The 26,206-nt window shown below is 61.1% G+C and overlaps 1 protein-coding gene across 1 annotated transcript in view; it reads right to left on the bottom strand.

Moving 5' to 3' along the window:
• Positions 1-23,175, bottom strand: part of LOC136566045 (microtubule-actin cross-linking factor 1-like) — a 141,660-nt gene extending 118,485 nt beyond the window's left edge. Inside the window, exons 1-2 of the mRNA XM_066564996.1 lie at positions 23,098-23,175; positions 21,617-21,890 (exon numbers count right to left, since the gene is read on the bottom strand). Of these exons, the coding sequence (XP_066421093.1) occupies positions 21,617-21,836 (220 nt within the window). The 5' untranslated portion in view covers positions 21,837-21,890; positions 23,098-23,175. The remainder of the gene's footprint in view (positions 1-21,616; positions 21,891-23,097) is intronic.
• Positions 23,176-26,206: the final 3,031 nt, after the last annotated feature.

Below are 26,206 nucleotides of genomic sequence, written 5' to 3' on the forward strand. Positions count from 1 at the left end.
ATTTGCCTGCAAATGTCTCACAGAGGAGCTTCCAAAGGTCAACAAAACAAGGGGAGAGACAAGGGGCTGGGAGGAAACCCTGGAACCCCCCCAGGCACCATCAGTGGTAAAATCAGAACTGAGCGAAAGGAAGCTCCAGTGATAACAACGGAGATGTTCCCTTTTCCAGCAGACGTCTGGGCACCAAAATTAGAATAATATCTTTGAAAAAAGACAAGACTTCCCTTCCCACAGCAGGGCTGGCAGTGCTGCATGGGGGGGACGTGGGAAAGCACCCCAGGACCCCCTTGCTGTGGGATACAGAGGGGGAGGGCAGGGTAAGGAGGTTGGAGGCAAGGCTGGAAGCAAACATCATTCCTGTGGCTTTCATCCTGCAAAGGCAAACAGCTGAGCTGGCTGGCCACCTGCTCATGACTTAATCATTCCCCAGCAGCATGAACTCCTGCTGCCAGGCTGGAGGGCAAATCCCCCAGCACACCAGCAGTTATGGGGTCTACAGGAATGTGACATCCCAACGGGGGCCACCCAAAGGGACCAACTCCACTGAGATGGACAGAGCCAACAGGAGAACCCAGGGCCTCAAGAACCTCAAAAATAACTCAGGAGGAGACCGTTCCCCTCACAGCAGGATCAGGAAGAGGCTCCCACATTTCCTGCAGGAAGAGCAGTTGGCAATCCCAAGGCATCACCTTCCTTTCCTCAGCGGGGCTCACTTTTTGGTGCCCCAGATTGAGCACCTTTCCTGGGGCATCCAGAGCCAGCAGCACTTCCAGCAGGGTGCCCAGCCCTCCATGCATCCCCCAGAGTGACCCAGCTCCCTGTGCCCAGCAGAACCTTGCCCATGAGCCACGTGCACACAGAGCCAGCCTGGACACATCTCATTCCCAACTCTCCCCAGCACTGCCTGGCCTTGGGAACTCTCCCTGAGCCCCTAACACAGATCCAAACAGACCCTTGCCCACATGCACACAAATCCAGCCTGGACACATCTCAATCCAACCATCCCCAGCACTGCCTGGCCTTGGGAACTCTCCCTGAGCCTCTAACACAGATCCCAGCAGATCCCCAACACAGATCCCTTGCTCACGAGCCACGTGCACACAAATCCAGCCTGGACACATCTCAATCCAACTCTCCCCAGCACTGCCTGGCCTTGGGAACTCTCCCTGCAGCCCGGGATGAGCGTCATGCTGGAGGGGGGTGATCTCACCGCTGCTTTCCCAGCATGACAAACCTCCCTCCATCCGCCCTCCCCAAGGCTGCTGGGATCCTGCTGACGCAGCAGCTCAGGCATTATTTCATCGCTTCCCACTTCTCGGAAGCCTCCCCTGGTTTGTCACCCCTCCGAGGACGCTGGCAGCTCCTGCTCGTTGAGCGATGCCATGAAATTCACCCTGGAAAGCGCCGAACCCCGTGGAGCTGGCACGGACTTGGTGGCATCGTCCTGCACGGGGAGGGCAGGAGGGAACAGGGACAGGCTTTGACAGATCGAAGCTGCATGGAGAGATTGGAGCCGTCCTGGATGCACTTGGAAATGCTGGGTGAGAGGGAAGAGGTGAGGATGAGGATGCACAAGGAAAGAACAGCAAAGGTTGTTCCAGCAGAAAACAGCGCGGGCTCTTTGAGAGGGAGCAGCACCAGCCCTGGGCAGAGGAAGGCTTGCTCGCACACCCACGTGCAAGAGGACACACACATCTGCACGCCTTCCCAGGGGCCTGTGCTGACACGAGAGGTGGCTTCTTTCCCAGGCCGGGGGAGGAGGAGGAAGGCGATGCCATCTCCTGGTCCCTCCCTGCCCCTCCGGCCACGGGGACACCTCCACAGAGCCGCTGTCTCCTCTCCATGGCTGGGTAAACACCAGCTCAGGAATTCCCAGCACACCCCGGCAGCGGGGGGAGAAAGCCATGAAAAAACAAATCACAAAAAAATCCTCCCCACAAGGAGATTTGATGGAAACCCCAGCAGAGGGGAGAAGCACAGGAGAGCAACCCAAAGCCCAAATCCTGCACCCGCTGCTACTGTCTGCACAGGAGCCGAGCAGCAGGAACGCACTGAATGCTGAAAAAATCCCCCAAATGCTGGAAATATCCCCCCAAACGGTGGAAAAATCCCCCAAATGAAGTCTCAGACCTCAGCCCCTCTTGGAGGAGGCAGACCTCGCTGCGCTGTGGCTGCTCAGGGTGCGGAGCTGCCTGGGGGAGCAGTGGGGAGCCGGATCAGAGTGGAAGCACTGGGATCATCCCCGGCAGCTCAAGTCCAAGCTTTGCACTTCCCACAGCAGCGGCTTAGGGAGCAGGAAAGCCAGGGGGCGGAGGGATGGCCGGCATCAAAACTCCTTTTCTGCCAGCTAACAAAAGAGCCGGTGTCTCCACAGAGAGGCTCTCGTTATTCCAACGCCAAGCAGAGGCTGCCTGGCAGCGGGGGAAATAGGCAAATGTTGGGCTAGTGGGAACTGGCTGGGCTTTGTTTGGGGGCTGCTGTGTTTGCACAGGCCCCACACAATGGGGCTGTTGGGGCCAGGGGGGTCAGGGCCGGGCTGTCCCCTGGTATGGCCACCAGCTCTCATGGTGGCCTTGTCCTGCTCCCCACAAATAAAGCACAGAGGTGCTGTTAAAAAGTTGTGGGTCCCCCCTTTTTTCTGGCTGCAGCTCTCCAGGTGTGCCCCAAAAGGCAGCTCAAAACATCACCTTCTGCCCAAGGTGCTGTTAGGAAGTTGTGGGTTCCCCAGGTGAGCCCCAAAAGGCAGCTCAGGGTCTCCCCAGCCTCGCCAGGCTGCGAACACGAGGGCAGTGGTGGAGTCGGAGATTTGCAAAGCCTGCTCTGAGAAATGGAGGTCAAAGAGAAGGAAGCAGACGATTCCCTCCTCTTCCTCTGCAGATGGAGGGCAGGCAGCAACCTTGAGCCCTGATCTCATTAGATGTCCCAAACTAAGCAGTGTGAAACCTGATTAGCGCCGGGCGGGAGGCGGGAGAAGGAGCGGCGGCTTGTTCTGCCAACCAGCCCCAGCACCCTGCCTCTGGAGAGGGGGGTCTGAGGAGCTCAGCACCCACAGCTGCCTCCCCACAGCACCCAGGACCGGGTCCTGCTCCTTCCAAGCTCGATCACACCCCAGGTCATGGCTGTGCTGTGCCCTGAAGTGATGCTTCATCCCAGCTGCTCCCGCCAGCTCTTGGCCAGTTGGCCTTGGCGTGCAGCAGCACAGAGAAATGTAGGATTAAAAAAAAAAAGGGGGGAGGCAGGAGCCCAAAACTTCTGTTCCCTAGAGACCTGCTCTCCTGCAGAGAAACTTAATCCCTGTTAAAAAGCAAATGAAATAATCCAGTTGCTAACACTGCTCTGGCCGCTCCGTTCAAGCCCCAGATCCGCTGGACCCCTCCAGCCTGGCCCAAGCCCAGCAGATTCCCTCAGCAGGGCTGAGCTCGACCTCTCTGGGGCTAAAACCATCCCCGGCACCACAAAGCAGTGGTGGGAAAGCTGTAAATCAGCAGAGATCCTCACTCAGGGCACAGCCTGTGCGTGTCCCTGCCTGGCAGGGCTGCCCAGGGGACACCTCACCGGGTGACCGAGCTGGAAAAGTGTCCCTCACCCTTTCCCAGGGGACACCTGCCCCATCCTCCTCATGCACAGGGCTGGCAGAGCCAAAACTCACCAGGGCCTCCACCCAGGGCAGCCAGGGAAGATGTTGGCCCTGGATCTCTTATCACACCCGGCCACCTTGGGCGGCCCCGTCTGCTCCTCGGGGAAGCCACCACACGATGGGACGAAAGCAAACAGTGACAAGGGGACAAGCTGTGGCAGCACTGTGGCACACAGCAGGGCAGGATGCTGCTCCTGCCTCCTGCTCTGACCCCACACATCCCTCAGGCAGCACCCAACACCCAAATCCCTCCTTTTTAACAGCAGAAACTCAGCGGAGCTGCAAAATTCCTCACCGCGGGCACATGTGGCACAGTGAGGTGACAGGAACAAGCATGGACCCACTCCTTGGTCACAGGGGAAAATCTGAGCCTGGGTCCCCTGGGGAAAGCACGTGGCAGCTCCAAGGTCAGATGGGCCAGATTAGCTGGCAATGCACGGCCAGGGCCCAGGAGATGCCAGGTTTGAGCCGGCCACCAAGTAAACAACAAAACTCCTCAGAAAGCGAAACCAACCGGCCTCGTGCTCGCTGGTAAAATTAACCCAGCAATAAATTTGTAATCTAATGGCTTTCCTCAGCCAAGCCCAAAGGATCTGGTCATCTCAGGGCCGTGACCAATGCTGCCCTGGGAAACTCAAGATGGAAACTGTGTGGAAAGTCTGGGTGACCCCACACCCACCAGGGCAGGGTCCTTTGTCCCCAGCATGGAGACAGGGATCTGGCAGGGCCCCCCAGCCCCATCCCAGCTGGGCGGGCTGGGGGCACTGGGATGCTCTCCAAGCCCCTTGGAGGGCTGACAGGGATGGATGCTGGCACGGAGCCGGGGGGTCAGGGGCCTGGACTTGCACACACGAGCATTTACATATGAAACACTCCCAGCTCCAATATCCGCTGCTGCCTCCACCTCCCCGGGGAGATGAATAGAGATGAGGGGGGAGAAGGGAAAAGAAACCTCTCCAGCAATAAAACCTTGTTTTCCTCCAGCTCTGGCCAGCCCTGTAGCTCAAGGGCAGGCTGGGCTGGCTGTTCTCAGTGCTGGGAGCACACTTAGATCCATGGCAATGCCAAACAGTGACAGCAGGATGCACGGCACAGCATCCCCACGCCAGTGAGCACCACAGAGCCAAACATTCCCTGTGGGCACCCCTTTTGTGCTTGGATGCACTGGGAAGCCCCACAGCAGCATGAAAGGGCTCAAACTGTGCTGGTTCAAGCAGCATTTGGCCTCCTCCAAGCAGAGAATCCCAGACTGGTTTGGTTGGAAGGGACCTTAAAGGCCACTTCAGCCCCACGGGCAGGAACACCTTCCACCAGACCAGGTTGGACACCTCCAGCCTCCACCACCCCACTGAACTAAAACCACAAAGGGCTGTGGTAAACACAGCTGGTGACAGACAAAGTCGTCATCACTGGGTCTAGAGGCAGCAAAACAGACCAAAACCCACAGACTGGGCTTCTCAGGGATGTGCCACCCATGTTCCCATGTCCTTGTTCCGGGCTGGCGGGAACGGAAAGTGCCACGAGCTCTGGGATGTGGGAGCCAGCACAGGAGCCAAGGCTCCCAGCAGGGCTCTGGGCAGCACCTGGAGAGGGGAAGGCTGCCAGCTCAGCTCCTGCAAGCAGTCACCTTGTAAACACGATTAATAATGTCATCTTGGCTGCCTGCACCTCGCTCTGGCGGGCACGACGGGAACTCACCGAGCTGCAGCTGGAGACGGGGCTGGGGAGAGCTTCAGCAGCAGCCCCAAAACACACAGTGGGGCTCAATGGCACCCAAACCCCGCACCTAAACCCAGCACCCATCGCTGCTCTGGCTGCCCAAGGGGCTGGAGATGGAGGGGACAGAGCTGGCCACCACCCCTGGCACACCCAGCCAGCACATGGCCACTCAGGGCCTCCTCTTACATTGATTCCCAGTGCCAGCTGCAGCGAGGCTCAGGAAAAATGCATGATGGACACCAGGGCAGCGTAAGAAAGTGAATTACATTCCTCCCAGACTCGATAACTCAGGGCAGCTGTCAGCACAGAGCTGTGGGATTAACCCTTCGCAGCGGCGGCACAGGAGGGTGGGGACACTGCCAGCCCGCCGGTGACAACTCCCTTGGCTCCCTGCTAAATTAAACATGGAATTGATTCACCTTTGTTATACAATGGGATCAGCTGGTAAAGCCCAGCCGAGGCCTTGCTGTAAAAAGGGGCAAGTCAATGACAGCATTGTTGGGTGACAGGCGATGGCATTCCAGGTGCCTTCTGCTCTCCTCTCCTCTCCCTCTAGCAGAACTCCTGCAGCAGGATGAGGCTGGCTGGGAATTCCAGAGGAAAAAAGCTCCTCTGACAGCAGGGAGGATAAAAAAAAAAAAACCAGAGAAACAAAGGGGAGAAAAAGCATTGTCAGAGCTCCAGGTAAGCTGAGCTGCTCTCGCGCAGCCCGGGCTCACTGCTTGTGACCGTGGGACAAGGGCTGCGTGCCTCCAGCCACCTGCCAGGGGCCAGCCCTGCACGATCGGGTGTCCCAGCTGCCTCTCCAGGGACAGCCTGAGAGGCAGGAGAGGGCAGAGCACCGGGAAAGAGCTTTAGAAAGAACTGAAGTGGGAAAACAGCAATCTGCACCCGGGCGCCACCGTCTACCTGCAGCCGCGTGGTGAAAACACCCTCAGCAGAGCAGGATCAGCCCCCAGCCCATGGGAACAGCAGCCTGCTCTCCCCTGGAGCAGAAATTTCAGCTCAGAATTTCCCAGTGATTTGCCAAGCAGCTTGCCCAGGCTCCCTGAGCTGCCCCAGAGCTCCTTTGTGCCCAGCTCCAAAGGCAAAGGAGACAAAAGAGGGAAGTGCAGGAGCCCTGGGAGCAGCTCCCCTCCCTCCCCAGCAGCTCCTCCTGGCCCTGCCTCGATCAGGGGTCGATGGCAGATGGTGGCACCCATCTGCTCAGCCTCCCCCTGCCGTGGGTCACAAATACCTCTGAGGGTGCCCAGTCCATCCAGGAACTTCTTGTACTTCTCCAAGTTCATCTTGCAGCCCAAGGCACCCCGCTGCTCAGCTGGGTGGCATCGGGGCACCCGGCGGCTCCAGGCACTGTCCCCAGCTCAGCATTCCTGCTGGACTCCTCTCCCTCGCCCTTTGACCACTGGCAGTGTTTCCTTATTTGCTGAAAGCCTCCCAGGGCTGAGGCCAGCCCCCTTTTTGCAAATGAGCCCAGCAACTGCCCTGCACCACCAGGGCCCCCCGGCATCCCCTTCCCACCCCTCCACAGCAGAGCTTGCAGAGATTGGGTGTCCTGGGGATATTTCCAGCAGGGAGAGTGGTCGAGGGAATTGGGAGGGGGAAGGAAAAACAAAAAAAAAAAAAAAAAAATGGGATTTAAGGCAGGGGCAGATGGGTTCCCATCCTTGTGGGAAAAGCCACCCTGGTGACTGACACCAGGCTGACAGCCATCAGAAAAGTGCCATAAAATGTTGGAAAAATGGGCCAGGTGAGAGGCAGGAGCAGATGGGGAGCAGATCCTTCCTGTCTCTGCCCCCCGACACTGCCACATGTTCACCTCGCCCTGGCTGCAAGGGGCTTACAAAGCTGAAAAGGAGATTTACTGGTTTGAAAGGAATTTTTGGCAGCAGGAACCAGCCCAGAGCGATCCAAGGGGGATGGATCCAAGTGCCTGACCTGCTCATTGCTGCCCTTCAGCAGGACTGGTGTCCACCAGGCACGGACCAGGACTTCTGTTAAATCAAATAATAGAGACAATAATGACAATGATAATTGTAGTAATATCATCATCATCAGTAGTGTTGAAACGTGCTGTCATGGAGGTAGATCCTGCTCTCCCCATTCCCTCTCTGGAAAGATCCCAGCAGATTGAGCAAGACCCACCACACGGTGCAGGATCATCCTGCCTGGGCTCCCACACAGCATTCCAGCTTTGCCAGAGGAAGGGAGAGAAACAGAGCAAGGATGTGCTGCAGGAGCCAAATCTCCCCCCAAAAAGCAGGGGGGAAGCTCCCTGAAACTCAGGGTAGTGAGAAGATTCCCCTCGTCCACGGGCACATGAATCCCTGGCTCTTTCACTGTGTTGAGATGCATCCCCAGAGCAACCCACATCCCACAGTAAATTATCCATAAAAATATCAATTAAAAAAAAAAAAAACCTCATGGAAGCAACCCTGCATCCACCTCCTCCACAGCTCCAGGACAGACAGCCACTTCTCCAGGGACAGACACACGCCGGGGGTATCCCTTTGCATGGGGAGCAGAGCAAACCCAGCAGGCCAGTGGGAACCAGGGAGCCAAAAACCCCTCTGGGAGCTCCCAGCTGGAAAGGGGGGCACTGGCGAGGTGCCTCCTCCACACTCTGGGCACCCCAGCACCCTGGGCACCCCTGGGGATGGAGGTGACATCCTCAGCTCCCAGCCAGGAGCTGATCCAGGAGCTCATCCAGCCCTCATGAAGAGCCTGGATTTAGGAGCTGGAGGTTCCTGGTGCCCTCTGCGTCCCTGGCATCTCAGGACCATTCCCAGTCATTCTGGTGCCCTCTGCATCCCTGGGGATGGAGGTGACATCCATTCATCCCAGCAAGGAGCTGATCCAGGAGCTCATGCAGCCACCAGGGAGTGGCCCCATGAAGAGCCTGGATTTAGGAGCTGGAGGTTCCTGGTGCCCTCTGCATCCCTGGCATCTCAGGACCATTCCCAGCCTTCCTGGTGCCCTCTGCATCCCTGGCACCTCAGGGCCATTCCCAGCCATCCCCCCCTGCGCCCGTCAGCAGCAGAATAGAAGTTGTTGGGAGAAGCCAAGTTGTCACCACTAAAAATAGCACAATGGAATTTTCCTCTAAAGGAAGAAAAAAAAAAAAAAAAGGAAAAAAAAATCCTGATCCTTGCTGACAAAGGTGAGAAGGAAGGGTGGGAACAGCCCCATGGAGGGGACATGAGGGGACACCAGGTCCTTCCTCTCCAACAGCCCCAAACAGGCACGGAGAGCTGAGCCCATTGTGGGGGAACAGTGAGATCCCACTTCATTTATCTCCATCCTCTCCTTCCTGGCAAAGGGAAGAGACCAAACCCCTCCAGGATGGCAGGCAGCTGCTCCAAAATGCCAGCAGCAGGAGGGAGATGGGGGGAAACTCACCCCAGAACCCACTGAGCTCCCCCAAACCCTGCCCTGAGGGGGAGAAGGACCCTTCCCTCCTCCAGCCCCGAGGGGGTTAATGGGAAGCGGCTCTGACGCCACCAGATCCCATCCCCAGGCATCCCAGCTCCTCTCCCCTCTGCCAGAACGCCAGGAATTCCTGCAGGAGGGAGGATCAGGAGGGAGGATCGCTCCAGCTGGCTCCAGGGGGGGAGTCAGGGGAGCCCCCCCAGCTCCCGAAACATCCAGGAATCCCAGATCTCCCAGCACAGCAACTGCAGGAACGAGAGGCATCCCAAAAAACAGCTGGCCAGGATGGAATATCCCAAATATCCCCGGGCAGCAGCGTCTGGAGGGGCCTGCACTGAAACCTGCACTGAAACCTGCATGAAACCTGCACTGAAACCTGCACTGAAACCTGCACTGAAACCTGCATGAAACCTGCATGAAACCTGCACTGAAACCTGCACTGAAACCTGCATGAAACCTGCACTGAAACCTGCACTGAAACCTGCACTGAAACCTGCACTGAAACCTGCATGAAACCTGCATGAAACCTGCATGAAACCTGCACTGAAACCTGCACTGAAACCTGTACTGAAACCTGCACTGAAACCTGCACTGAAACCTGCACTGAAACCTGCACTGAAACCTGCATGAAACCTGCACTGAAACCTGCATGAAACCTGCACTGAAACCTGCACTGAAACCTGTACTGAAACCTGCACTGAAACCTGTACTGAAACCTGCATGAAACCTGCATGAAACCTGCATGAAACCTGCACTGAAACCTGCACTGAAACCTGTACTGAAACCTGCATGAAACCTGCATGAAACCTGCACTGAAACCTGCACTGAAACCTGCATGAAACCTGCACTGAACCTGCACTGAAACCTGCACTGAAACCTGCACTGGGCCACCCCTGGATGTCCCCAGCGCTGTCACCCCGGAGCTGGGGGGATGCTGGGACATCCCAAAAAACAGCTGGCCAGGATGGAATATCCCAAATAACCCCCAGGCAGCAGCATCTGGAGGGGCCTGCACTGAAACCTGCATTGAAATCTGCACTGAAACCTGCACTGAAACCTGCACTGAAACCTGCACTGAAACCTGCACTGAAACCTGCACTGAAACCTGCATGAAACCTGCACTGAAACCTGCACTGAAACCTGCATGAAACCTGCACTGGGCCACCCCTGGATGTCCCCAGCGCTGTCACCCGGAGCTGGGGGGATGCTGGGGCACCCCAGCAGCCTCAGGAGAGGGGATGGGGCTGTTCAAGCCATGCCAAGGGCGTTGCCAGAGCCAGGGAATGGATCCTGGACACGTCTGGGGTGGATTTATTTAGGGGCAGCCTTAAGGCTTGCCCTGGCGAGCCCCCAGTGAGGTCACAGGGCCACAGCAGCTGTCCCCAGCATCACTGTGGGCACTGAGCACGCCTGAAGCACAGGGGTGGTGCACTAATTAACAGTCGTTAATGTGTGTTAATGAGGACCACCAGGCTGGGAAGACCTCCCGACCCCACCCTGCATGGAAAGGAGTCGCTCCCACGGGATTTACCAGGAGCAAAACTGCCCAAGGTCAGCTGGAATCTGCCAGCCAAGGGAGCCCTTGTGTACAGTTTCCTGCAGGGAAAAATAAGGTGCTGGCAAAAGCATTTCTGTAGGGCCACAACGGACCTGAATAAGGATTAATAAAAAGCAAGATGAGCTTGGTGTGGCCTGATAGGACACAAAAATCCCACTGGGATCAAGGCACAGCTTCAGGGCTGTGCAGGATTGAGGTGCAAGGGCAGAGCAAGAGATTTGGACAAGGAGCTGTTTTCAGTCCCAGCCATGCCAGGATTACGCCCCCCAACCTGGGCAGGGGTCCCAGCAGAGCCTGAGGAAGGGGAAAAGGCTCCCAGCAGAGCTCAAGGTGGGCAAAACAGAAGCTGGGAGAGAACACAGCCCACGCAGGTGCTGCAGATGTGCAAAACACAGCACTCATCACCTGTGGGAGGCTGGAAAAGCTTCTCCAGCATCATTAAAAAAAAATGTTCATCTGAGCAGAGGAGGGCAGGCAGGGCACGCTAGGACTCAGCAGAGGGAAACAGGGCTCGGCAGGAAATGAAAAATGGAAATGCAGCCTTGTCACGCACAGGAAAACAACAAAATAAACACAATTGTGGCCTCCCAGCGCCCGGAGCTCGCTGGCTCAGAGCACTGATAAACAGTGGGTGACAAAGGGACGCTCCAGGGACCAGCACAGGCCCTGCAGCCAGAGCTGTCCCACCTCTGCTGGCAGCCACAGAGCCAGGCTGGGCTCTGAGAGCCACGGGGAGCTGCAGCCCCGTCCTGCTGGGATCAGCATCCTGCTTCTCACCCCGAATCTCCCAAACCATCTCGCCCAAAAGAGCCCCCCCCCCACTTCCCCCCCTCTTCCAGGAATCCCTGGGCTTATCTGACCCAGGAGCAGGACACACAGATCACATCCCAGCACTCATTTCACCCTGCCCACGGCCAAACACACACCAAATCTGATCACTCAGCCCCACCACACATCCCCAGGGGAAGGAAGCTGAGGCTGGAGGATCCCCCTCCCCGCCGGGTGAGATCCATCCAGACACACAAAACCCCACGACAAGAGCTTGGAAGTGAAACTTCCCAGCTCATTAACACCAGCAAGGAATTTCCTTGGCAGTTCCCCTCTCCGAGCTGGAGGGTGTTTGAAGCCCCCCAGACCCCGCAGCCAGGGCAGTGCTGAGAGATTAAATCTGGAATTTCCTGGGAGAAAGAGCGTCTGGAAGGAAAGGCAGCTCTCCAGGACAGCATCCAGCAGGGATCAGGGGTGTGCTGGGCAGATCAGCTCCCTGCCTGCACCTCCCAGCACCGGCTCTGCTGGTTCCCACCCCACGGGATGGGATGGGATGGGAAAGGTGTGAGCAATCACGGTTTGCTGCTCCTGCCCATGGCCCTGCGAGGGCTCACCCACTGCCGGGGGGCACGGCAGGGCTGACCAGCCCCAGCAGTCGGGGTTCCTGCTGTGTCCCCGCTGCCGGCCCCATCCCAGGTGTGCCGCCTCTCCCCAGGGCAGAGATTGCCTCACCTGGCGTTGCTAAGATCCGGCCACAGCACTGCAGAGCCACGGAGAGGATTGGGAAGGGCTGGATTGTTGGAGCTCAGGGAGTGGGGGCCCTCCCAGGGCTTCTCTGTGCTGCTTCCCAGCTGCTCCGAGCATCCTCCTGCTGCAGCAGGCAGAGAAACACTGCCCCGTGCAGGAACCAGCCACATGGTCCAGGCAGGGCTCACAGCCCCTCTGGGCAGGAGGATGGAGCTGGATCCAGAGATCCCAGCACGGACCAGCTCCTTTTTGTCCACCCTGAGCTCCAGCACAGCCTCTCCCCGCAGGAAGACAGGAGGAACTGGAACCTGCAGCACCCTGCTGCTCCCACAGCCTGGATTTACCCATTTCAGACCCATAAAAAAGGCACTTATCAGCCGGGTATTCAAACAATGGTGTGAAGACACTTGAAATTTAAATAAAACCTCTTGTTTTACTTCCCTCTGGGAGGTTCCTTGCCACTGGCATCAGCCACGGTATGTCCAGAGCAGTCTAAACTTAGCTGACACAGGCGAGACCAGCCTGGAAAGGAGGTTGGCTCCGACCCAGCAGACGGAGGTCAAAGACTCCAGTCTCGCCCCGGAGCATGAGCCGGGAAGGAAAAGGCTCCACGGGAATGCAGAGCTGAGCAGAGCAGGCAGGGAACAGCCCCAGCCCCTTGCAGAGGCTGCTGAGAGCAGATCAAAGCCTTCCGGCACAGCCCCGCTCACATCCTGGTGCCATCCCGGGTGAGGCCAGCGAGGCTCAGCCACCCCCTGCCCTCCCAGGGGATCTTCTCACACACGTGGGAAGGAGGAGAAGCAGCCAAGAGCTGCAGGAGCTGCGAGAGCAGGGCTCAGCCACGGTTCTGGGTCATCAGCAGGGCACCAGGACAATGCCAGCCGTGGATCCACTGATCCCAGGGAGGCTGGCGGGATGGGGGCGGCACACACGGCCTGGCAATGCCAGCCTGGGGGGCACCTCTGGGCCTTGGCATGGGGGTGGCTCCACACAGAGAGCCAGCCAGGCCAGGTGGATGCTGTCCCCTGCAACAGGGGTGGATCCTGTCACCTGCAACACCACCAGCCCCGTTTCCCCGCTGGCCAAAACAAAACAGCTCCTGCACCCAGTGCTGCGGCTCCACCTCACACACCCAGGGCTGCCCCACCTTCCTGACCCCCCTTTTGCCTCTGGTTCCCTCCCCCCATGCCAGAAAAGCCACTGACTCCCCTACAAACCTCCCCAAAATCAGGGTTATTCACCCAATGATGGAAAATCCCTTGGCTTCCAGCCCAGCTTCCCCCCCACATTTCTCCAGCCAGGGACTCTCCACTCCAAAAGTGGAACTTGGCCAGCCCTGCTCCCGAGGGATGAAGAGGAAGAAGGGCTTCCTCTCCCCCAGTGAGGAGTCACCACCACACCACCAGCCCCAGCAGTGATCTCAGAGGCCACAGAGGCCTCGTGCAGCCCACTCAGGAGTGATGTTTGTCCTCGTGGGATGGATCTCCCGGCAATCTCTTGCATCAGGAGGTGGCTGCACGCTGGCAGAGCTGCTTGGCTCAAGGAACAAGGCACCTCCGAGTCCTCAGACACCTCCAGGTGCGTTTGTTGTGGCACAACACCAGCCACAAGTGGGAAAAAACGAGGTTCTTCAGAGATGGGCATGGCCAGGAATGCCACCCACCACCAGCAAGGCTCCAGTCCCAACTGGAATCAATCCTGGTTGATTTATACAAGGGTCCCACTGCTCTCCCACCACCCCAGGGTCTCCTCCAGTCCTTGGGAGGTTGTCCCCTCCCTAACTGAAGACCGTGTACTCAATCAAGGTGACAAACCACCCTGTACTGTCCCAGTCCAAACAAGCCAGGCCACGTGCTGGGCACCACGGAGCAGCCAGAGACAGCACCGGGAGCGGGGAAAAGCTTTTGAGGTGCCACAGCCCCAGGTTTTCTACCCCCAATCCCAAAAAACCGCCAGTTAATTACGAGAAAGAAAGGATTTCAGCAGGATTGATTAGTTAATGTTTACAGCAGGGGAAGCATGACCTGTGTTCTGAGCTTGGCAGAGATGTCGGCACCCTTGAGCTGCCAGGGGCTGCTCAGCAGTGATTTCCACATCTGGCTCCTGATTTTCCAGGTGTGGGTCAGCACACCCAAAACACAACAGGAGGCTGCCATGGGGAATGGAGAGGGGCCTCAGCTGCTGGGGCTTGCTCAGGGTGACAGAGCCACAACAGAGAGGTGTCCAAAAAGCTCCACCACCAGCGTCACCCCCCGCGCCGATTCCATCATTCCCACCGGGATCCGCAGCAGATCCTGGCACGTGCCAGGGATGAGGCAAGAGGGGCTGGATCCCCACAGGGAGCTGGCCTGCTGGCTTCCAGCGGTGCCACACAGGTGAAGGTGGTGGCACTGGGGACCTCCCAGCTGCAGGTGTGGGGTTTTCTCCAGACGGGACAACCCCAAGGATGGCGCGGCTGAAGGAAGCGACAGCAACGAAACGCTGAGACATCCCCAGAGTCACCACCCCCAAAACGGCCACTTTTAGCCCCATCCTCTGGTTGCAGCCACCCCCTCGGAAGCAGGGCAGAGCAGGTGGGTGTCCCTGCAGCGCTGATGGCAATGTCCTCCCCCAGGGGATCGGGAGCATCCCCGAGCCCCGGCGCCGCAGCGCTGCGGCAGCTCCCGCACCCCACTGCCGAGGGTGGGTGTTCTTAGAAAGAAAGGAATCACGGGGATCTGCCAGCTGCTTCACTCCTGCTCACCAGGGAAATTCAGGACTCACAGCCCGCTCTGGGATCCTCCCCGTGCTGCTGCTCTGTTTCTCTCCGAACCTGTCCCAGCTCGCTCGACAGCAGAGGCCTCGCTGCTCAAATTGGGGTGTTTTAGGGTATTTAGTGGTGCTGGCTAGGAGAAATGCACTTGCAATCCTGGCCCTGGCAGTGCCAAGTGTCCTCCTTGCCCTTCTTGCCGCCGGTGCCAGGTCCTGGATGTGGCAGGTCCGGGGTGGCCGCCACAAGAGCACCACAGGTCTCCCCGCTCAGCAGCCACATTTCAGTGAAAACTCCTTTTTTGCAGGATTAAGAGGAGGAGGGGATGAGCCAGTGGAAAACTTGTTCTGGACAGGAAAAACCAAACGGTTTGCAGGAGCTGCAGTGGGGAATAACAGGGAAGAGACAACATATCCACCAACTCAAACCCAAACAACCCAAACTGGGGCTCCCACTCAGCCCTTGCAGCGCTGGTGGGATGCCCCAGGAGGGGTGGGGAGCTGGGAAGGGGTCAAAAGCAAAGAAAAGCTTTTATGGAGTATAAACACTCATTTCCCCTACACCACAAACAAGCTCTGACAACACCCAGCAGGGTATTTCCAAGTTATCCAGCTTTCTACCATATCCCAGTGCAAAAATCAGGAATTCCCTAGAAAAACTCCTTCCCAAAAGAACCCAACCGCTCATGGAAGGCACCAACAGCCAGAGCAGGGAGCGGGCAAGGGGAGCCCAGGTGCCAGGGGTGCTCCAGCTGGACCAAGTGCATTACAGGCCCTGGAATTTCCATTTTTTTTTTTCTGGAACAAAGCAAACCCGATGCAAACAGCAGCTCCTTCCACGCCAGCGTCTCCACGCTGAACCCAACTACATCAAAGCATCTTTTGATTAATAAAAAAGTTTGTCAAGTACTTGGACAAGCCCAAGTCACGTTTCCAGTGCCTTTTCCAAGGCACCCGAGGAGGTTTCATTCCCTGCTCCCTGCAGAGGCTGCGCGTCTCTCCCACCTCGGGCATGTCTGAGTGGCACCCCCTGAACCAGGGAGCCAGGGAATCCATTATTCCCCTTTTTCCGCAGGAAAAAAAAGAGGAAAAGGAAACAGGCACTGGCTCCTCTCAGCCCGGCCATCCGCATTTTAAAGAGACTTGGCTGCTAAACTCATAAACCGGAGCACTGGGAGCCCTGTGGGGCTGGAATCTGGGCTCCAGGACAAGCCGAGCGCTGCAGCGGGGAGGAGGAGGAGGAGGAGGGGAAAAAAAAATAATAATAACAAGCAAAAGAATGGGAACGCACACACAGCTGCCGGGGACGAGCCGCTGCCATCAAAACTGCACACTCACTGCCGGTACCGGCACCGGCAGCACCTGGGGCCCGCATCCCTGGCCGCGGGGGGGACCGCGGGGACACCGAGGGGTCCCCACATCCCTGGTGGCACCGCGGGTGAGGGCGCGGGGATGAAGGATGCTGTGCTGCTCGGGGCGCCCGGCTGGGATGCTGGAAGGGACACGGGGACCCCAAAACTCTGCGAAAGGCACCGAGGGGAGGTGGTGGGGATCACGGAGGACTCGGAGCGCCCCCGGACACCCCACGCTGGCGACTGCAGTGTCGCTCATCCCTTGGGCACCCCACGCAGGGATGCTGAGCCCGCGGGCAGCCCACGCAGGAGCGGCGGCACCCAGGAAGCCCACGCGGGGATGGAGCTCCCGCACGGAGCCCACGGGAACGCGGGACACCCCACGCAGGGATGGAGCTCCCGCACGGAGCCCACGGGAACAGCCCACGCTGGGGACACCTGGGGCGCTCAGACGCTGTCCCCAAGCTGGGGACACCCGGAGCGGGGCACCCCAAGCGCAACCCGAGGATGCTGCCCCTGAGCATCCAGCCCGGAAAACCGAGAAAACACCGGGAAAACACCGAGAAAACACCGGGAAAACACCGGGAAGGCTCCGGGAAGGCTCCGGGACGGCGCCGGTTGAGCCCCGCGGGGCGGCCCCGGCGCGCTCCAGGCCCGGCGGCGGGGCCCGGCGGGCTCGGTACCTTTGTATCGCTCCAGCACGTCCTCGTAGGCCTGCACGAACTCCTTCTCCTGGCTGCGGTTGGCCGGGACCAGCCCCGGCACGTAGCCGGCCATGGCGGCCTTTGTGCCCGCGCTGGGCGCAGCTGCCGGCGGCGCGGCCAGGGCCCGTCTGTGCCGGGGCCGCTTCCGCCGCGCCCGGCCCGGCACCGGGACCCGCCCATCGGCACCGGGACCCGCCCCGGGACCCGCCCATCGGCACCGGGACCCGCCCCGGGACCCGCCCATCGGCACCGGGACCCGCCCCGGGACCCGCCCATCGCCACCGGGACCCGCCCATCGGCACCGGGACCCGCCCATCGGCACCGGGACCCGCCCCTCGCCACGGGGACACGCCCCAGGACACGCCCCTCGCCACCAGGACCCCCCCGCTGGCACGGGACATGCCCCGGAACACGCTCCGTGACTCGCCCACCAGGGGGACACGCCCTTGGGTCGTGCCCACCGACAGGGACACGCCCCCAGACACGCTCGTGTCTCCCGGGACCCCCCCCACACCGGCCCGGTAACCGGGATGCGTGGATGGTGACACTGCCAAGGGTGGGGACACGCCCCTGGACGCGCCCCAGAGTCCGGAATTATCATAACCGCGCCCAGGGCCACGCCCGTCTAAAGTCTCCGCCCATCTGGCCGTGTTTGCTCCGCCCCTGAACAGGCCCCGCCCCCTCGTTCCCGCCCCCGGGCCCGTCCTGACCCCTGGCGACCGCTCGGGCCAGCACCGGGAGGGGACAACGGGGGTGACATCGGGGATTATACTGGGGGTGACATCAGGGTGACAGAGGGGTGACACCAGGGATTATACTGAGGGTGACACAGGGGTGACATCGGGGTGACACTGGGGATTATACTGGGGGTGACATAGGGGTGACACCGGGGGTGACATCGGGATGACACTGGGGATTGTACTGGGGGTGACATCAGGGTGACACAGGGGTGACACCAGGGATTATAATGGGGGTGACACAGGGGTGACATCGGGGTGACACAGGGGTGACACTGGGGATTGTACTGGGGGTGATATCAAGGTGACATCAGGGTGAAACCGGGGATTATACTGGGGGTGACACCGGGGATGACAACGGCTGTGATACCAGGAACGACACCAGGGGTGTGATGACACTGTGTGTGACATCAGGGGGTGACACTGGGAGCGATACTGGAGGTGATACCGAGAACGACACCAGGGAGTGACACTGGGAGTGACATTGGGGACAACACAGGAGGGTGGCTGGCACAGACAGTGGCACCGGAGGGTGACACAGAAGGGTGGCAGCGGGGCTGACACCAGAGGTGACACCTTCCACTGCCTGGAGGGGCCGGGGTGGAGTGGGGACCCCTCAGCATCACCTGTCGAGGGATGGGCAGGGAAAAGGGGGCCCTGAGAATCAGCTGGAGGACTTTGGAGGGGATGGAAAGGCCCCACCAAGGGGAGCAGTGGGGCAGAGCCAAACCCCACCGGGTTTGGGAAATGGGGGTTCAGGGCCAAACCTGCCTGGCACTCCCATCCCCACAGAAACCCCACTCAGGCCCCCAAATCCCAGCCAAGCTGATGGAGCAAAACCTCCCGTGGAAACAGGAGGGCACGAGGGTGGCTGTCCCCAGGCCAGGGGACACCCCAGTCCCCCCAGCCCCGCTGAGCCCACAGGACACCCCCTCGCCATGACCCTGCCAGACCCAGCCCCCCCCAGTGGGGCAAATCCTGGCCCTTTTTTGGCCATCTCAAGATGTTGCTTTTTCACCCCGATGCGCCGTTCCCATGGCAACTGGAGGGCCTGGCTGGGTAACCATGGCAACGAGAAAAGCCCCATCCTGCTCAGACAGACACCCTGTGTGTCCCCACCGTCACCCAGGGACCCCCGAGCCCTCTCAGGGTGGGGGGGCTGCGCCCCTCATCCCTCCAGGGAATGAAGAAGGACCAGGGGCAGCACCTCCATCTTCCTCCTCCTCCTCCTCCTCCTCCTCCTCCTCCTCCTCCTCTTCCCACAGCTCCCGGCCTGGGGTGGGGTTACACAAATCACCCCCCTTATCCTGATTTTGGAGGCACCTCCCTTTCAGCTTGGCGCCTTAATTAGGAAAAGTAATTAACGTGGTGCCCGGCTGCATCCCCGGCAGAGCCTCCATGGATGGGGAGGACGGAAGGTTTCGATCGCCGCGACCTCGTGGCAGGGCCTTTGTGCCCGGCGGTGCCAGGCACGCATCCTCAGCGGAGCATCCCCCCGGGAACGGCCCGAGAATCCCCCGGGAACGGCCAGAGAATCCCCCGGGAACGGCCCCAGGGCCGCAGCTCTGCCCGCGGAGCCGCCTCCGGCGTGAAGCCCTGCAGAGGTGCCACATCCCTCTGACCCAAAAACGCGTTCCCAGGGAAAGGGAAAGCTGTGCGGGCCAGCTGGCACTCAGCGATTCCTCCTCGGGCAGCGGGAGCGCTGCTCGGAACCGGCCCCGAGCTCCCAAGGCAGCGAGAACAAGGGGGTTTGTTCCCGTGTCCCCGGGGATGAAGCTCAGCTCCCTCCCTCAGCCAGCGCCGGCTCTGCCAGCGGCGCGGGTGACGCGCCCGGGTGACAAAGGACTCCCAGGAACCTTTTCAAAGAGCCCTTGGAAAGCCTCAGCGACGCCTCGTCCATCACCCCTGCCCGCTCACCCCTGGCATCCCGGAGTGCCCCGGCCCCTCCTGGCCCGGCAGCGCCCCAGCACGGCCCTGGCAGCACCAGATTTCGGATAAAAGAGCCCTTTTTTCCCCCAAAAGCAGCCACCCCCGCCCTCCCTCACCCTCTGCCAAGTGCCTGGAGGGAGACAGAGCAAGGCAGGGCCAAGGGTCACACTCTGACCCTCCACGTCCTGCTCCCCCCTCCCCTCCCACCGCTGCCTTCCCAGGAGATGCCAGAAAAGCTCCAGAGCTGCCTGGAGACCTGGGCCAGCCCTCCCTGGGCTGTGTCCTCCTTTCCTTGGTTTTGAGGGCCAGAAGGGATGCAGACACTGCTGGACCCCACAGATAGAAAGGAGGAAGAGCCCCCAAGATCTGTGTGTCCCCCCCAAAACCAAGATCCCTGTGTCCCTCAAACCCACAAAGGTGCCACTCCTTGTGTCATCTCTGCAAGGATGGGCCCAGATGATGCCCAGGCTCCACCCCCAGGCCCTGGTGCCCCTTCCTGGGGATCCCAAAAAGCCAGGCCCCCATCACCCTGCCCTGAATGTGCCAGGGCCCCCAGGGCACATTCCTCAGGCCACCATCCCTGGTCCCAAGCCTGATCCCAGTGGGATCAGAAGAGGCACTGGGGCAGCCAGCGCCCCGCAGACATTCCCACTGAATAATGCAAGGATCTGAATCAATATTTCAGCTCATTTTCAAACTTGGTGACACAAAACTGTCTCCGAACTCTTCTTTTTTTTCCCCAGCTCAGCACTGTCTCGCTGCACCTCCTGAGTTATTTTTAATGGGCAATCTGCATGAGACCGAATTTTGTGACATCCCCCTGCCTTTCATCACGGGCTGGATCCAGCTGGGTGATGACAAACACTCGGCATTCCGGGCAGAAATGGAGCTGGGGAATGGCTGGGCCTGGGCAGAATCCATCCCTGAGGTGTGGGAGGATGGAGATTTTGGGGCAGAGCAGGTCCATGAGAAGCAGTGAACACGGCAGGATCCTGGTACCCCTCCATCTCCCAGCCCCAGGGATTTGGGATTTGGGATTTGGGGCAGGCCCAGCCACACCCTGCACATTTGCCTGTCCCAGCCCCAGACAGTGCATTCTCAAGAGCCATCATTTGAATCAACTGGTTCTTCCAGCCCCGGCATTCCCAGGCTGGCACGGCGGCACTGCCAGATCCCCACGCACCCCACGCCATGGGGCAGGCAGGGAGAGAGACAGGGAGCAGCACCCCACAACCACCCCTGAGCTGCTGGCACCTGCCCCTGTGCCAGGTATGTCCCTCCTCCCCAGTGCTCCCAGTCTGTGTCCCCACAGGATGGGGCTGGTTTGGTCACCAATTGGGGGCTGGCAGGGCAGAGCGGGCACCTCAGGGCTTTGTCACCCTTGTGCCCACTCCCAGCAGAGAGATTAAAACCCAAACCCGGGTTTCTCCTGGAGCAACAGCCAGGAACAGCCTGGCCAGGGCTCAGCAGGGGTCCCTCAGCACGGCCCTGATTCCCAAATCCCCGTTTGCTCCAGCAGGGGCAGATCAAAGGCGCCCGGAGCGCCGGGAGATGTGGACAGAGCCCGGCAGACAGAGATCAAAGCCCTTGATGGCCGTTTGGCCCCAGTGAAGAATGAGACCCCAGCTCTGGTGCCTGGAGCCACCACCCCGAGCAGATTCCCCCGTGGAGCAGGGTCCCCACCGCCCCCAGGAGCCCTCGGCCAAGGTGGGTCCAGCCCTGCCTTTGTTTCTGCCTCCCAGCCCCGCTCCTTCCCCGGAGCTGCGACCGGGTCAGCAGCACAGCCGGCAAAGGGACACACGGGGCACTGTCCCCTCCACACGGGGACACCAGCGTGTCCCAGTGACCACCGCGGTGGAGCTGCTGATGGGCACCACAAAGGAGCAGCCCCGGCTCCATCAGCCGGGCGGGAATCCCAAACCTCCCCGGGCAAATTCCTCCCCGGAGTTCAGCCGAGGGCATTGTTCCACCAAGGAGCCATTCAGTCCTTAATTAAGCATTTTAATGTCACCCAAGCCGCAGTTGGAGGTGCCCAGTCATCCCTTAACCCCAGTGCCGAGGGGATGAACCACCCGGGGCCCGCCTGGAGAGGACAAAGCCATGGCAGAGACAAACCACCACCCTGCTCCTCGGCCACCAGAGCCACCTCCATCCCTCCCCTCCTCTCCCCATCCACCCCCAGGCTCCCTGAGGAGCAGCGGGGCACAGAGGTGACCCCAAGATCATCTTAGTCACGTCGTGGGGAGCCCCGGGAACCCCCGGGGGGAACCAACAAGGCGCTGCCTTACCTGCGACCCTGACGACAGCCCTCTCGGCCGGGTCCAGCACCGAATCCTGACTCTTCCTCTTCCTCTGCTCATGGAGGGGTAAATTCCAGGGCAAGGTGTCCCCGGGGGGGCAGGGGGAGAGGCTGCCCGAGCGCTCGCTGCGGTAGGAGCGCTCGCTCCGGCACGACCGCTCGCTCCGGCAGGAGCGCTCGCTGAGGGTCTCCTCGTCGGAGGACGACATGGCCCAGGGCACGGCCAGGAGGGCGGGCAGGACGTCCCCGCGGGCAGCAGCACCCTGGAGAAGGAGCAAACAGCGTGTGACACCGGGCCACCGGTGCTGGGGGTGATGGAGGAGGGATCGTCCACCATGGGTGTCTCAGCCCTCCTGGAGGTTGCTGATGCTGCCTCAGTTTCCCCCTTGCTGGGGTTCCCAGGGATGGGGATGCTGGCACGGCTGCCCCTCTACCAGCAAAGCTCACACTGGCATCCCTGAGCTCACTCCCACAAAGCCAAGTCCAATCTTTTGGGCTCGATTTCTTTGTGCTCGGTGCAGGAAGGAGCATCGGCTCAGCTCTGCCCTTTGTACCTGCAGGTTTTTCCCCTCTGAGAACGGGGATGGATTTAAAAATCTTATTAATCATGGCAGAGGAAGATGGTAGGGCTTTCTGGAGCACGCCGGGAGTGAGCTGTGCCGCGTACACACGCTGGGCAAATAAGCACCTTGCATGAGACATATTTAAAATAAATCTCATTGTGTCCTCTAGCACGGCCAGGAAAAATGCCTGAGACTCCTACAACCGATGTGCCGCGGCGCAGGAGCCGCCTCCATCACGCCGAGCCTTTCCTTATTCCCATCATTTAATCAGCAAAACAGGAACAAAGAGACCCAAAAAAACATTGAAAGGAACGGAGAAAGGATTCCATGAGTCATTCACCCCCCATTGAAAAGCTGCGAAAAAATGAATCGCGGCCCAAAACCGCGGCTCCCCCGGTAGCCCCGAGGGGCTCAGCCCGCGCCCCGTTTTTGGGGGACCCGCGGGTGTGGGGCTGGGGGGGCCGGGCGGGGTTCGGTGCCCAGGGAGCGGCAGGGCCGGGGGCTGCGGGGGTTGGAGCCGGGTTTGCGGCACGGGCGGGGGGGCAGCAGGTGCAGGAGGCAGCGGGGTGCGGGCACGGCTCTGCGGGGGCACACGGGGCCGGTGTGGCCCCCCCGGCTCCTGCTCCCACCTGGTCCTACCCCCCCTCCCCGGCACCCTCCGGTGCCCGCAGCTCCAGCCCAGCCCCGGCGGTGCTGCCCCGTTTTCCCGGTCCTTCCCCATCCCCGCCCGCCGCCCTTCCGCGCTCCATCCCCGCTGCATCTCCGTGTCCTGCCCTTCCCGCTTCATCCCCCGCTCATCTCCCGCTCTGACCCTGCGCTTCCCCGCTCCATCCCCGGCCCATCCCCGCTCCATCCGCCGCCCTTCCCCGGTCCCTCCCCGGTGCGCAGCCCCCCCGGCCCCGCTCACCCCCCGCCGGCGCTCCGGTACCGACTCGGCGCGGGCAGGACACGGCGCTTCGGTGCCGGCCCGGCCCCGCCGTGCGCTCCCGGTCCGGCCGCTCCCGGCCCCGCCGTGCGCTCCCGCCGCCGCGGCGCCTCCCCCGGCCCGGCCCGGCCCTGCCCACCGGGCGGCGGGGAGCGGCGGGGGGGTCCCGGCCGCCTCCCGCCCCGCGCAGCCCCGGGACCGGCCCCGCCGCCTGCCCCTGCGCCGGCACAACCGGCACCTCCACCCCGGGCACCCCCGGGCAACCCCCTCGGGGCTCCCAGGCTGCGCCCTCCAACCTGCCCGTGCTCCTCAGGACCCCCCAGCGCCTGCTGCCTCCCCACCCTGCGCCCCCATTGTACAGGGGGTCCCCCCAAACCACCCAGCAGCTCCCTGCACCCCGCAGAGCCCCCCCGGCATCCTGTCAGCATCCCCGACCCATCCTCATCCTCCGGATCCCCCCAGGCCCAGGGTAATTAGAGCAGCCATCGATCGGGGATCGGGGCCAGCAGGCGCAGCGCATCGCGGGGGACACGAGCAGGGTGCGGGGACACGAGCAGGGTGCAGGGACAACAGCAGGGTGCGGGGGACAACAGCAGGGTCGCGGGGGACACCAGCAGGGTGCGGGGACACCAGCAGGGTGCGGGGACACGAGCAGGGTGCGGGGACACGAGCAGGGTGCAGGGACAACAGCAGGGTGGGGGGGACAACAGCAGAGTGCGGGGGACACCAGCAGGGTGCGGGGGACACCAGCAGGGTGCGGGGGACACCAGAAGGGGTGCGGGGACACCAGCAGGGTGCGGGGACACGAGCAGGGTGCGGGGACAGGCTCGGGAAGGTCCGGAGGGCCGCGCTGGGAGAGCCGTGAGCTGCCCAGGGCCTCACCTGCGGGGCAGCCGGGCATCCCAGGCGCAGCCGAACGTGTCCCAGCGCCAGGCGCGGCGCGGGCAGGGACACCAGGAGCAGCCCGAAGGGGTGGCGGAGCTGCAGGACAGCCCCAGCAGCCTGGCAGGAGTGAAGCAGGCTAAACCGCTCCGGCTGACGGCAGATCCAGCCGCCCCGCACCGACGACGGCATCCAACGAGCAGCAGCGGCGGCGGCAGCGGCTCCGTGCCACGGCCCCGGGCCAGCGCGGCCGCTCCCGCGGCGCCGCACCCGACCCGGCCAAGCTCGGCGCCCCAGTCCCCCCGGGGTCTCGGCGCACCCGAGCGCCCCGTGGGCATCTCTCCCCCGCCGGTTTTCAGATCTCATCCCAACACTTCTGCTTCCCCGGTGTGTGTTTTGCTGAGTGCTTCCAGCGACGGGGGTGGGACGAGGTGCAGGACACTCGGCTGTGGGGTGTGGTGACACCTGGACGCAGCTTGGGACGTGGCTGGAGAGGAGCACGTGTTGCCCTGCGGCCCTGCCCGCTCGGATGCAGCGATGGGGAGGAAATGCTTGGCCAAAACCCGCCCGGGTGTGGATACACCAGCGGGGTGACCCCACAGATGCAAGGGCAAGGCCTCGAAGAGCTGAACTCCAGCTGGGAATGAGTTCTGGGATCTGGGAATGAGTTCTGGGATCTAGAAACCCTCATGGGATGCAGCCAGGCCAGACTGGTGCTGGGGAACTTGGGGCAGAGTAAAGGGTGTACAGGAAAAGGGTGTGCTTGTGGGCTGGCACCAGTCCCACCACCCCAATGATGGTGACAGTGACAGGGCCATCACCCTGGTGCCACCCTGACCCTGCTTTCTCTGCAGTGTGGTCAGGTTCGTTCTGGACATTGATGGATAAACACACTCAAAGAGGGGCTGTGGTTCCCATCACTATGGGGGACCCCAAAACCCGTGAGAGAGGAGCAGGGGAGGCTCAGCCCGGCAGAGCCGGCGGCCCCAGAGGCGCTGGGAGGAGGGAAGTGCCTGGAGATGCAGACGCTGCCGCAGCGCCGTTCCCAAAGCTCCCGGACGGGTTGGGCGGCTCTGCCGCGTGTCTGCAGCGCTGCCGGCCCCGAGAGCGCGGCCACGGCCGGGCCCGGCCCCGGGCACCCGCTGGGGGGATGCTGTGACACCCTCGGTCACCTCTGCTGCCCGCCTTGGTGACCGGGCACCGCTCGCCCCGGGCACAGCACGCAGGGTTCCCAAGCCGGCCGGCTGCGGCAGGGCCGGGGCTGGCTGTGGGATGCCGCCTGCCTTTGTCACCCCGTGTGTCACCCCGTGTGTCACCAGCCTCCTCCCTCACGGTGCTCCGGGAGCAAACGCAGCCAATTCCAGCCGCGCTGAATCCCGGGGGAGCGCGGGTGGCTGGGAGACGGCGGCGCCTGTTCCAGCCCGTGTGGATCTCGCACCCGGAACGCGCTTCCCGAAATCCCTCGCAGCGCCGGGAGCTGCTGGATTATTTGTGCTGCTGCGAAATCTGGGTTAGGATCGTGCCTTGTTTTGCCGACGTGGAGACAGGGAATCGTTATTTCGGGAGGAAGGGGGAGGCGGGTCCTCCCTAAATCATTGCATTTCCCTGCTCCTGTGCAGCTCAGCAGGATTGAGGGCACCCCTGGGACCCCGAGTGCCGAGACCTTGGACATCCACAGGGATGCAGGGAGATGTCTCCTGGTGCAAATCAGCCAGAACCCAGCTCTGCCCCAAGAATGGTCCCCTCTCCCTCATTAAAACCTTCTGCCCAAGCCCAGGGCTGAAATCTGCCTTTTCCCTTGACTTTTGATAAATTATTCATCTCCTGAGAGTTGTTTGTTCCCCCTCTCTGAGGCAGAGAGGAGCTGCAGATGATGCACAGCACATCCAGGGCTGTGGGAGCTGCAGGAGGTGGGGGCTCATCCCCAATTCCCAATCCTGGGGGCTAAGGGTTGTAGGAAAATGGGAATGAGGGGCTGGGGGGACGGATGGTGCTCTGGCCTCACCAGTTCCTGCCCAGCCAAGGCAGAAGCAGCTCCCCATGGGGATCTCCCACCCCATCCCAACCCCGGTGCCTCCCACCCAGCTGGGACGTGGCATCACCCCCTGCCAAAAAAGCGACAAAAAAGGCAAAGAGCAAAATATAAATTTGGAACTACTACAGGCTGGATATGGATCCTGTTCAGGCTTGGTGGTGAACCACACTGTGG

Source organism: Molothrus aeneus, chromosome 23, assembly GCF_037042795.1.
Source record: "Molothrus aeneus isolate 106 chromosome 23, BPBGC_Maene_1.0, whole genome shotgun sequence".
Lineage (NCBI taxonomy): Eukaryota > Metazoa > Chordata > Aves > Passeriformes > Icteridae > Molothrus > Molothrus aeneus.